At 34.4% G+C, this 13,847-nt stretch overlaps 1 protein-coding gene across 1 annotated transcript in view; it reads left to right on the plus strand.

Annotated features, from left to right (window-relative positions):
• Window positions 1-11,691, plus strand: part of PPP1CB (protein phosphatase 1 catalytic subunit beta) — a 74,201-nt gene extending 62,510 nt beyond the window's left edge. Inside the window, exons 6-8 of the mRNA XM_036749545.1 lie at window positions 802-953; window positions 8,085-8,219; window positions 9,878-11,691. Of these exons, the coding sequence (XP_036605440.1) occupies window positions 802-953; window positions 8,085-8,219; window positions 9,878-9,982 (392 nt within the window). The 3' untranslated portion in view covers window positions 9,983-11,691. The remainder of the gene's footprint in view (window positions 1-801; window positions 954-8,084; window positions 8,220-9,877) is intronic.
• The last annotated feature ends 2,156 nt before the right edge of the window (window positions 11,692-13,847 follow it).

The following is a 13,847-nucleotide window of genomic DNA, read 5'->3' on the forward strand; positions in this document are numbered from 1 at the left end:
TTATTACTGAAAAAGACTGAGAAAATAGCAACTAAATATCAGCCTATTTTCCTGTCTCTACAAAATCTTCATGAAACTAATCTACACACTTATCAAGGACATCTTTGATGAAAATATGAGAATTAAACAGGCACACTTTTGCATACATTCTTAAAAACACATCACATTTTTACATAATTTCCTACAAGGCCTAGAGAATATAAAATTCCACCTTTCTGTTACTGTCATACTCTTTGCTAGTAGAGTATGGTGGTTTTAATGACTTGGAGGGAAAGAAGTAGATGAAAGAATCTAAGTTGAGTACTCAACTTTGTAAGTTAAGGATAGTTAAGTATTCAGCTTTATAAAGTTAAAAATAATAAGTTCCTATCATATGCTAGGCATAGTATAAAAATGAAAGTTGACCTAATACTCTACCCTCAGGGAGCTACAGTCCAGTGAGATCGGGGAGAATACAATACAATTGTATGATAGTAGAAAATGGTTAAGTTACACATATGCTTACTTCAATAGATGGAGTTAAGGTTGGAGTGTTGATCTAAATAGCATGGAAGATTGACATGATTAAAATTAGATAGGTGAGAGAAGTTTAAGAGTAGAACTGGGACAGAGTGTTCTGGTTTGTTCAAGGGGAGGTGTTAGAAACCAGGCAGGACAGCAGTTAGGTTGGATCCAGGTAACAAGATGGCCTTGAATGCCAGTGTCTGGTGGTCTAAGGGTTGAGAGAACAAAAGGTAAGCAAGGAAGAGAATACTTCTATATTGTATTTCTAGTAACTTTTTCATTTCTATCTTTTTTAAGGTTTACTTTGTGATTTGCTGTGGTCTGACCCAGATAAGGATGTACAGGGTTGGGGAGAAAATGATCGTGGTGTTTCTTTCACATTTGGGGCCGATGTGGTCAGTAAATTCCTGAATCGTCATGACTTGGACTTGATTTGTCGAGCTCATCAGGTATGAAATCTAAAGCTTGTTTTGATAAATATTTTTTAATGTTTTACCACATCTAGTGGACTTATAAGGAGAGAGATCTTTATTCCTTGTAGATCCTTAATTTAACACGTATTTTATTAAGCAACTGTATGTGAGACACTAAGCTAAGTGCTAGGAATAGGAATAGAAAAATGAAACATTCCCTGCCCTTAAGGAGTTTATATTCTACTGGAATAGAAGTTTTTCTTTAAAAATTTGTAAAGGGATATAATTTTACCATGTTTCACATGCTACCTCCACAAGTAAAGAATGAGTTTTACATTCTAAAATAATGTTTTGTTGTATTTAAAAAGGTAAAAATCATTCTTAGCTCTGCCTTACAAAAACAGGCAGCTGGCCTTGAGCAAACCTGACCCCTGTTTTACATAATTAACATCTGCCACTGAATTATTAAGTGCTTACTGTGGTGCAAGACTTTGTGTACAAAAACAGAAGTGAAGATCCTTGTCTTCAAGGAATTGACATTCTAATGGTTTTACAGCCCTAATTTCTCAACCTAAACTCAGACCTTAGCAAGGATTAGAAACATTTCTAATTTGTCTGTTTCTTTTGTTTTCTTATGTAATTTTCTGAAAACTTGTAGAAAATATTTAGCCACGCTGTGCCTTGGTCATTTATTTTCTTTTTAAAAAAATCTAACTTCCTCATGTTATTGATTCAAAAAAAGGTTTTCTAATAATTACATGAGAATACTCAAGTAAAACTTCAACTGACATGGCTTATTACACATATATCTTTGCAAAAACTATTTTAAGAGTAAAAATCTTTGCATGACTGGCTCTTGTGCCAGGAATGCACTCCCTTCTTGCCTTTACTTTATAGAATTCCCTTGTTATTTTCAAGGCTTGGCTTAAGCAAAATCTTTTGCATAAAGCCTTTCTTGAAATCCCTTTCTGATGGTATACCCTCAATTCATTTGTATATCCTGGTATCACCTCCCTGATGTCATGGTTCTCTTTGTGAATGAAGGACAAACAGCAACCTCTGTGAGTAGGAAAGGAGCTACCCACTGGGACCCAAAGTAGAACTGGCTAGTTGGGCAACAAGTCTTCTTTCCTTCCCTTTCTTCCTTTCTATCTGTCCACATACAGTATCACATCTCAAAGGGAATGTAAATTTTTTATCTCAGATTGTTGTCCCCGCCCCCCCCCCTCCCTTTTCTCTTATAGACCAGCCTTAAAACCAATTCACTCTGGCTCTCTAAATCACTCTAGCTCTCTTGGATTGGCCCATAATAGGTCCCAGGCCTAGCCCTACTTGGTCATTGTTCAGGCCCTGATTGGCTCAGAATGAATGTAAATAGCAGTTGTTTCTATTTTGGCCAGAAACCCTGAGGGTCTTCCCCTCCCAAATCTTTTTTTTTTTTTAAGAGGACGTTCTTTGCCTCATTTCTTATTAAACCTTAATCACTGAGTAAGTGTTGCCTCTGTCAAACTGAGACCTGTTGCTTAAAAAGGCCAAGGTTCTCCACTGCATCCTGGGCCATCTCCCGTTGTGATCTATGTCTGGCCAGAGGATCCAGATGACTCCAGAGGTCAGTGTGAGGCTGATAACTCTGCACAGCCCTTTCTCACTTAAATCCAATTCACTTGCCTGTCATGGCATCATCTCCCTGATGTCATGGTCCTCTTTGAGAATAAAGTACAAACAGCAACCTGCAAGTACCTTCCTGTTCTTCCAACCCATGATCTCCTGTTCATTTTTTATATTAGATGTATACATGTTGTTTACCCTGATAGTAAATAAACTTTTTTATGGCTGAGATTAATTTTGCTTTTGAATTTGTATCCCCAGCATCTAGTACAGTGTCTGGAACGTAGTAGGTGCTTAATAATTCTTGTTGACCATTATAAAGTGTTATTTGTCCTGTCTCCTAACATCAGCTTTTTTAATGCAAATTTTACCAGTTTGCCTTCAGTTTTTAAGAAGAGTAATTTCTTCCAAGTATTTGAATATCAGGAACCAGGTTAACTCTGAAATGTAGCTACCAGGGACCAAATTATGAAATTGGAAGCATTTTGAATAGTCTTTTCTGACCTAGTTTTTAGATATTTGCAGTAATTTATGATATATGTATTTGGACTGAGCATCTTGCACATCGAGTTAAACAAGATAGCATCTATTTTGAGAGAAATGTTTTATTTTTAAAGTATAGGTGTGTCTTATTTTGTCAGAACACTTTTGTTAAATGTTGACATCTAAACTATGAATGTATTTAATGTATAACTACTATCATTGCCAAGAATGATTAATAAATTGATAATATATTCATATCAATCACCACTATTCTGTATGTTGGGGGAAATATTTTTTGCCTAGTGTGATCCTTCTCCCGCCTACTTTGCCACTATATTCTTTTGTTTATCTTACCTGCTGTCTCTACTTTTGTTAAGCAGAATAATAAACTTTAAAAAGATCTGTTTACATTATACTGTTTACTAGCTGCATATGTTGAGTTATTTTTGTCACATAGTAGTTGTCTTCTGTCTTCCTTAATAGGTTTCTTGACTGCTCAGTTTTGATTCAAGACATCCCCATGTCTTCACTCAACACCTTAAGAAAGCCATCTACATTTGTTTCCTCTGCTTTCTCTCCTCTCACTTCCTTTAAAATCCTTTGCAGTCTGGTATCTAACTTCATCATTCACATTAGACTGCTTTCCAAAGTTACAGTGATATTTTAATTGCCAAATCAAGTGACCCTTTCTCAGTTCTGATCTTTCTTGACTTTTTTGTGGCATTTGACATTTTTATTTCATTTTTAATTTATGGAATAAAACAAGCATTTCCGTAACATAATACAATAAAAAAAGATGATTGTACATGAAACTACAAATCTACCATTTACAACTGGCTGTTCTTTTCAAACAGACGACAAAATTATCATGCAAATTTCTTTTTTTTTCCCTTCCTCCCCCCCCCCCCCCCGCATTGGCTACCATTAGACACAAAGAAAGAAATAGAGAAATATATGTAGCATGTATATATGTAATATGTGTGTGTGTTTATATATGTGTATAATATGTAATGTATGTAAAGTTTTTATATACATCTATCTATCAGTTCTTTCACTGGATGCAGATAGTGTCTTTCTTTATATGCCCTTATAGTTAATTTGTGTATTTATAAGAAACAAGATAGCTTATTCAGTCAAAGTCATTCTTTAAGCAGTATTGCTGTTACCATATATAACGTTCTCTTGGTTTTGCTCATTTCTCTCTTCATTACTTCATGCCAGTCTTTCCATATTTTTCTAAAATCATTGCGCTCATCATTTCTTACAGCACAGTAGTACTCCATCACAACCATGCCACAGCTTGTTTAGTCATTCCCTAATTGATGGGTATCCCTACAAATTCCAGTTCTTTGCCATCACAGAGAGCTGCTATAAACATTTTAAAACATATAGGTTCTTTTCCTTTTTCCCTAATCGTCTTTGGAAATAGAGCAAGTAGTGGTTTTAGCCAATCTCGTAGGTGTAAAATGGTATCTCAAGGTTGTTTTAATCTGCATTTCTGTAATCAATAATGACTGAGAGCATTTTTATATGACTATAAATTGTTTTGATTTCTTCATTGGAAAACTGCCTGTTCGTATCCTTTCACCATTTATCAATTGGGGAATGACTCATATTCTTACAGATTTGGTCAAGTTCTTCATTTGTTTGAGATATGAGACCTTTATCTGATAAACTGTCTATTAAATTTTCCCCCCAATTTTCTGCTTTCCTTCTGATCTTGGCTATTTTTGTTTTATTTGTACAAAACCTGTTTAATTTAATGTAATCAAAATTATCTATTTTATACCTAATATTGCTCTGTCTTTTGTTCATAAATTCATATGTTGTTCACTTATCCATAAGTCAAATAAGAAGATAATAGAGATATTAATTGTTCGTGGGTAGGCAGGGCCAATATAATAAAAATTATAATTTTACCCAAACTAATTTATATGTTCAGTGCCATCCCAATTAAGTGTTGCAACAATTCAGCTAGCAGCTGTTGTGGAGGTGAAAGACCCACCAACAACCAGCACACAGAAAGCTGTCAACACAGGTTCTTTTAATCTGCTTTACTAAGGAAAGTAACGTTAAGAGGTTAACAATCTCAATTTAATCGAACATACGAATATTATTCCCTTAGTTCAGGGGCAAAAGCCAGCACCTGGAACTTCAGAGCAAATACAAATTACAAACATCAACAGACACACCTTGTCTAATTCAAATCTCAATGCATAGTTACCAGGGTTTCTGATAAGGTTCAAAGTCTGAACATCCAGGTTTACAAGCTGGGGGGGCTCTTAACTGCAGGTGCCCAGAGTCGCCACATCAGCTGCCAAGAGAGAGAACCCCAAGCAAATAGCTCTGTTCTCTCTTTTTATACGCTCTTTAGCTGTCATCAGATGTCATCTGAGTGACCAGAATTCAGGCTCCTACTATTGGCTCTGGTCTTAGCAACTCCTCTTAGGACCCTGAGGTCTTCACGCCCACATAGGCTTAAGCGCCTAGCAGATAGGGGTTTGGGCCTGGGGTTAGCACCTAGTAAGACTCAATCAAAGACACCCAACTTAATTGATATGACATTAAGTTACCAAAAAAATTATTTTACTGAATTAGAAAAAATAAAAACAAAATTCATTTGAAAAAACAGAAAGTCAAGAATATGCCAGGAAATAATGAAAAAAAAAATGTAAAGGAAGGAGGATTAGCAGTGCCAGATCTTAAACTGTATTACAAGGCAGTAATTATCAAAACTATCTAGTACTGGCTAAGAAATTAAAAAGGTAGATCAATGGAATAGAGTAAATATAACAATTTACAGTAGCAAATAAATGTAATACTTGTATTTGACAAGTAAAGACCTAAGATTTGGGGATAAGAATTCATTATTTGGTTAAAAAAATTGTTGGGAAAACTGGAAAGCAGTATAGGAGAAATTGGGCCTTGACCAATATCTTACCCCATTTACCAAGATAAAGTAAGAATGAATACATGACCTAGATATAAAGAGAAATTTTACAAGAAAATTAAAAGAGCATTTGAGAGAAGTTGTTGATTAACTTCTCTCATATACTCTTTGCTCTTTAGGTTTTTGTGACACTTCTTTCCTCCTCCTCTCTGTTGACTGTACCACATTTTATTTGCTGTATATCTTTCTGCCTTGCCCCTATTGAAGGGGGTGGGGTGGACTTGTCCTCCAAGGCTCTGTCTTAGACCCTCTTTTTATCCTGTCCTTCTTGGTGATCTCATCAGCTCCAGTCAGTTCAATAATCATTTCTATGCAGATGATTCCTAGCTCTGCATCTCAAACTCTAGCCTCTCCTGAGCTATAGTCCCACATATAGCCAGGTCCTCTGCTCCAGGCACTGAAGTTGCTTTGGCTAATTGCGGGGAGGGGAGGGCCAGCACTATATGAGGCCCCACATACTAGAGGTGCTCAGGCTTCTAGGTCTTAAGAGCTGGGGTGGGCAGAGTGAGGAAGGAGCAGCAGCCACCAAGCTTCTTGCGGGGAGGAGGTGGTCTGTGGAACAGTCTGCTTATGGCAACAGTCTATATACATCCTTTTTCTGTGCAGTATCATAACTATCCCCTAATTCAGGCTCTCTTGTTCAGACCAATACACAATAGCCTTTTAACTGGTTTCCCTGCCCCGAGTCTATACTTCACTTAGCTGCCAAGGTGATTTTTCTGATCATGTGACCTACTCCCTACTCTTCACCAGTAAGCTCTGGTGGTTCCCTTGTTTTCTCCAGAATCAAATATAAGCTGCTTTATGTGACTTTGAAAGCTCTTCATAATCTGGCTTCTAACTATGTTGCCACATCATCTTAGACAGTACTCCCTTCCATGCGCTCTGGAAGCTGACTACACTTCACTTCCCTTATCAGAAACTGACAAAGTACCATGATAATTATTTGCATTATAAAGGATGTTTTACTTTCAGAAATGGATTGACTTAATACTTTAAAGTGATCTTTCCTAGTGCAAAGTTAAAAAATTAACAGATTTTGGTTCTGAGAATTTAATGTCCTTTGTGTTTAGAACCAAATCCTTTTTTAAGGATCAATCACAAATGAAAACAAAGGATTTCTAGAAATTATGAAAGTCATAATGAAATGAAAAAGTCATCAATGAAATTTTAAAAATCAGTTTTCTAGTACCTCTTTAAAATAATTTGCCATTTTAAACTAGTGTTATCTCAGTATGTAGTTGTGCAATTCAAATAGAATTGGAAATATGACAAAAAAGGCCTTCAGAAATTACATTTTTATTTTCTTTATTACCTCCTATTTATAAGCATCTTTCTTTGAATTGAGATTTCTATGGCTAAACAATGATGCATGTTGTGAGAAGGCATTCATTGTTCTTGCTGTCTACAGACTTCGTGCCCATTCAAATCCATTCATTCAGCAGTAAAATCAATTGTATGTGCAAGACATAGTGCTAGGTACAGGGGATATAAGGACAAAAATGAAATATCTCTGGCCCTTAAGGAGCTTACATTACACTGAGTAAAACAACATTTATAAAAATTAGTAAATACGAAATACATAAATAACTTTGGATCCAGGGAAGGGGTCAGTAAGCAGTGAAGAGAAGAAGTCTTGTTGTAAGGGTGGCACTTGAGCCGCATCTTACAGGAAAGGTAGAGATTCCAAAATACGTTAGAGGGAGAACAGACAAGACTTAACAACTAATTGGATATATAGAGGGTAACACTGAGTCAACCACTGAAAACAATTGAGGTTCAGAACCTGAGTGCCTGGAAGGATTATGTCCTCGCAAGAAACAGGGAAAGTAGGAAGAAAGGGTTAGATTTTAGAGGTGTCATAGGGTTGAGAAAATCTAGTATGTGTACTAGGGAAGGCTACTCCTAAAGTATCTGACCATGAGGTTAACACTGAAGTGTCCAAAAATGAGTACAGAGAGTGGTGTGATCTGTGAATATTCTCCCTTTACCCCCAAAAGTTACACAGTGGATTCTGAATAAAAATTTTTTTCCCATTGACCACTATTTTTGGGTTATGTTATTGTTTCACTATATTAATATTGACAATCAGGAATTAATTATAAATTAACATTTTATTTTGATAGGTGGTTGAAGATGGATATGAATTTTTTGCCAAGCGACAGCTGGTAACCTTATTTTCAGCCCCAAATTACTGTGGCGAATTTGATAATGCTGGTGGAATGATGAGTGTAGATGAAACTTTGATGTGTTCATTTCAGGTATGGTATTAATATTTAATCAGTCCCGTGAATACCCTTTGTTCATGGTTTTTAGTTTTTTTTTTTTCCCGTGGTAGAAGTGTGGTAAAACATTCTAGATGCTGTGATAACCCAAATTAACTTCTAAGCTACCAATAACTGTTGGTAGTAAGGCGTTGCCTACTTTATAGTTACTATACATGTAAGGTTAATAAATATAGTGAGTACTTTTGAAATAATTCCCTTTAATTAAGTAAAAATTATTAAATAGCTGCTGTCTACAAGGTACTCTGAGGACTAAAGAGGCCACTGCTATTCCTATTCTTAATTAAAGAACCTATAATTTTATAGATGAGGGAGGAAAGGATACAGTATTTATAAAAATGAGTATGATTTCACTATAGAATGTGATAGGATCAAATGAAAAATCCAAACAAAATAAATGCTTTAAGAAAATGTAAGGAGTAAGAGCTCTCTTTGCTCAGAAGTTAAGCAACTTAGTGAACCACAGGAAACCTAAATCAGCTTTCAGTGAACATTATTCAAAATAAAAGTATACAGAAAATGACAACTTTGCTCTAGACTTAAAATGTCTCTTAAAAATTATTCTTATTTGCTCATTAAAGTAGAATATTATTTAACACTGTTAAAAAGAAATTATATGTGTGAAATAAAAAACTTTTAAAAAAAATTATACAATATAAATTCCACAAATTTAGACTGCTTCCTTCTTCTATCAGTTTTAATTCAACAATTATATATGTATTCAAATCTCCACCTTAAATAGAGCTACACACATCTATTTCTTGTAATACTGATTCAAATACAGAATATGTACCTAAAACAATGTAGGTATATGCTGAAAGACTGTTACACAAAAGTACCATATAAAATAGTTTATGTGAAGTTTTCTTTTTCATTTTCTTATTGCTATTTTCATTATTACTTTTATTGTTCTCACTGGGATTGGGTGTGGGGGAAGACTGCTTTATATCTAGACCTATATGATAGTCTATAGTAACTTGAAAGAGTGATCCTCCCTAAATTATTATTAGGAATTTTACTTCTCCACTAGAATAAAGATTATCATAACTCTAAAACTTTTGATGGTTTGACTGTTTTTCCCCCTACAGGATCATAGAATCTAATCCACTTAGGTTTTAGAATAAAATCATCAAATCATAGCCTTAGTCTAATCCCTTGATTTTATAGTTGAAGAAATGTGGTTTTGGGGAGAACTTATCCAATTTAACCCATTAACTTAACCAATATCATACAATTAATGGCCCCCAAATTAAAGAGTACTTGGATCCTCAGCCTTCTAGTATTTGTACATACCACACTATCTCTTGATTTATTAGAACAACTTAAAACATATTGTACGAAGGCCAGGAATCAAGCATTTGACATAATTTTTTTTGCTAGTCATATAAATATATAGTGATACTGAATAAAAACATGCAAACTATGGACAGGGTGATTTTGATTAAGAAGGTATGCTTAGTCATGAAACTATAGATAATAAAAGTTAACAGTCATGTTTTAAGGAGCTTTTCTGATTTCCTATTTTGAAGGTATTTTCTTTAGATAGAGTTCAAAAAATATTACTTAACATTTCTGTCATCACACTATTTTATCGTAATTCTTATGACACTTTCTTGATAAATTCTTTACTACAGATACTAAAACCATCTGAAAAGAAAGCCAAGTACCAGTATGGCGGACTGAATTCTGGACGTCCTGTCACTCCACCTCGAACAGCTAATCCCCCGAAGAAAAGGTGAAGAAAGGATCTGTGTAGAGAACCCATTAGATCTGTCAAGGACAAAACTCCATAATATATAAGTGTGCACTGTAAAACCATCCAGCCATTTGACACTCTTTATGATGTCACACACATTTAACTTAAAGAGACGGGTAAAGGATCTTCATTTTTTTCTAGTAGAAAGATGTGCAACACTGTATTGTAATAAGTATACTCTGTTCTAATATCCAGCAAAGTTAAATCCAGATTCAAAAATACCCATTAAAGTTCCATATGCACTTATCATGGTTTTTAAAGTTGAAAAGCATCCCAGTTAAAACTAGATGTGATAGTTAAACCAGATGAAAGCATGATGATCCACTTGTGTAACGTGGTTTTTAGTGTTGCTTGATTGTTTAATTACTTTGGGTTTGTTTGGGGGGTGGGGGGAGGTTTGTTTTGGATTTTTTTAAGCTAGAATAATGGCATATGGTTTTCATTTTCCCTAGATTTTTTTGGAAGTGAAACATGGGGAGGGGCTTTTAAAAACAGCCACTGACTTATTTTCCCTTGCTTATTGAGCTGTTTACCTGTTTAACTTAGTAAATATGCAGCCCATTATACTTTTTTAAAAGGATAATATACAGTGATAGTGAATAAAAACATGCAAACTAGGTCTGATCTAGTAACTTAAGCAACTTGACTGAGCAATCTGACCAGCTGACGGTAAACTTTTTGCTTTTTACTTAAATTGCCACTGATTTGGACTTGCGCACTATAATATTTTAACTTATTAATGCTATATTGTGCAGTAGCATTTCATTTAACTTTAAGATAAGGCTCAAATAGTATTACCCAATTAGTTAGTAATGTGATTATGTGGTACCTTGGCTTTAGATTTAATTAGCACGAAACACCTTTTGGCATGCTTAGCTTTCAGGTAACACCCTCACCTGCATCAGAACATTTTTTTTGTAGATCCCCAGAATGTGAGGATCCTTTTTTGATAAGCCTCAGAAAGCTGATACTTTCTTTTTAAATTTTTCCTAAAGAAGGGATGTATTTAAATGGATGCTGATTGGTGGGACACTGTCAACTATATGGATATTGGGTGCTTAACTGTCTAGTATTGCCATGTGGATGTTGTATGCGATTGTAAGGCTTATATCACTAAAGATTTTATCCTCCTGGATTTTCATGATCAAAGTTCATACAATATTACTGTATAGACTTATGCTTTGTAGTGTACTATAGTAGCAATAATTTCTGTACATGATCAAGAGTTTATTGCTGTATTTCTTTTACTGTTCTTTTCCCCCTCCCCTTTTTAAGGGTTAACATTAGCAAATGGCAAGGTGTAAAAAAGTCACTTAAAGTTCTTAGTAAGACGAAAATTGCAAGATACAGATTTGTGGTTCTTTACTGAATGTAATAATAAAGGTTTTTATTGAACATTGTCAAATTTGTAAGCTTGGAGAAAGATATCAGATTTATAATGCCATTCTGAATGTGCTACAATAGATGTAAAACTCTTTAATATTGTCTTTGAAAATGTTAAATTGAGGATTCTAGTAACTTACATTTGAATTGGCACGTTATATAATGCAAGAGATATTTGATTTTTGACACAGTGAAAAAGTTCTTTAAAATAGATGTCTCTTTTCTAATTCCATTTTGTTTTAAAGGCATATTTCAAATGTAGTTTTTTTTTCCATTTAGTAAAAGTTGTCTAATTGATTTGAAACCTGACTGGTTATTTGTCTTTTTTCTTTCCAATGAAATTTTAAAACAACAAACAACAACAATAACAAGTACAACAACAACACATTTTCCTTTGAAGGACTTGTCTTTATAGACTTGCTGTATGCCGGCTCGGTGCCTCTTCAGAAAACCATCTATACTGTAGACTATCTAAATCTACATGCGTGTAGGTATAGATATCTATATAGCTGTCTACACAGATACATATAAACATACATGAAATATGTAAATGCTACTATCATTGCTTCATGTTTGGTATACTGGGTAAATTTAACAATAGCACTTTGTCTAACTGGATTTTAAATGTCAGTTTATTCAAATGGTAATCAGAGCTGAAACTAAATAGTAGACTCTTCAAGGATTTCAGATTCAGTGTGTTTTTGATGTGGGTATATATAAGGAAGGCATGTTTTAGATGGCATGGAAGATGGAAAAATTGTATCTTTTGTGAACTGTACATAATACATTCAAACCTCTTTAATTCAAATTCATTTGATTGGAAATTTGTAATAATTCAAATAGGACTGAAGTTTACCTTTATACATCTATGAAAAAAGATGGCTAATTATGTAAATTTGTATAGTATAAACTAAATTAGAAGAGGGTATAAACTAAAGTAGGAGGAAGAATAAGCTAAATTATTTGGGGAGTATGTTAGCCTACTTAAGAAATTTTTTAACCCCTCTTAACCACTTTAGCAACATCATTTGCATACAAATAATGTATTCATTACAAATGTTTATCTGCTTGGCTACACTGTTACATATTGCTATGTACTTGAAAGTAATAAAACTTAATTTCTTTTTTTAACAAAAGTACTATAATTCTGGTGTCACTAATTCAGACTATTCCCCCACCCCAGGCATTAAGCTTAAAATATAAAGCTTCAGAATAATAATCTTCAAAACTATGAGTTTACATAAATAGCCTAAATAATATTACCAAAAGACAGCAATGACATTTTTAGGAATATGTAGGTGGGCTTTTTTATGCAAAAAAAAAAATTGTTAAAAGAGAAGAATGACTTCGCTGCTTCGTCTTCCATTATGTTTTCCCCATGTTGACCATGTCCAAACCCGGGCTACTATAAGTAACTAGGCACTTGATTTAACTTCATGGGAGATGTTTAGCACTAAATATTATTTCCTTCTGCTAGTTAGGTTTCAGTAATCATCTAAAAACAACAAAGATGTATTTGGAAGTTTCATCATAAACATAACATTTCAGTTCTAACGTTTTTTGATTCATGGGATCATAAGATTCAAGGTTGAAAGGACCTAATCTACCTTGACTCTCAACTACTTTCATTTTATAGATGTAAAGCTGGGTCATAGTTGTGATAAATCATTTTATCATTTTAAATTCTACCTTCAAATATGTATCATCGCCAAATCCAGTTTTCTTCAAAATATCTCCATTGTCCATCTTGTTGCCACCACTTTAGCCCCCTAACTGAATTAGTTCAGTAGCTTCTTCAGCTGGTTCTCCACATCAGTCTCTTCCTTCTAATCCAAGGGATTTCCAGACTTTGTCAGTTCCTGTAATCTTGGTTTTCAGTAAATCCTACATCCTATTTAATATGAAAAGAAATTTTTGAGTTTACTATGCTACATACACTTAAGAAATGAAAAGGATTAATTTTTCATAAAGCTCTATTTGGCACACAGTGTCTTTTCACTAGCATTACTACTTTGCGAATATTTCAGTAGGATATTATAGCTGTTTGTCAAATATTCCCCATACCTATTTCATAAGTTTCTCATAATCTTTGGGAGTATATGTATCCCAGGTTAGGAACTCCACCTCTAATCTATCCTATACATGGCAACCAGATTTTTGACATTTTGCTGAAAGACTTAGCTGTTTCCTGTTGTCTATAGGATCAATTCAACTCAACTTTGCCTTCAAAGTCATCTAAAATTCATTTTACCAAGAGGTACGGTGTAGTGTATTGGGAATTGCACTGAATTTGGAGTCAGAGAACTCAGATTCAAGGCCTAGCTTTGTCACTAGTTAACTCTATAACCTTGACCAAGTTATTTAACCTCTGTGGGCCTCAGTTGACTAGTATAATAGAAGAGGCATAGCTTATATAATCACTAAGGTCCCAGCGTGACACTTATACATGGTATAGGCAAATGCTA

Source organism: Trichosurus vulpecula, chromosome 3, assembly GCF_011100635.1.
Source record: "Trichosurus vulpecula isolate mTriVul1 chromosome 3, mTriVul1.pri, whole genome shotgun sequence".
In the NCBI taxonomy this organism is placed as follows: Eukaryota; Metazoa; Chordata; class Mammalia; order Diprotodontia; family Phalangeridae; genus Trichosurus; species Trichosurus vulpecula.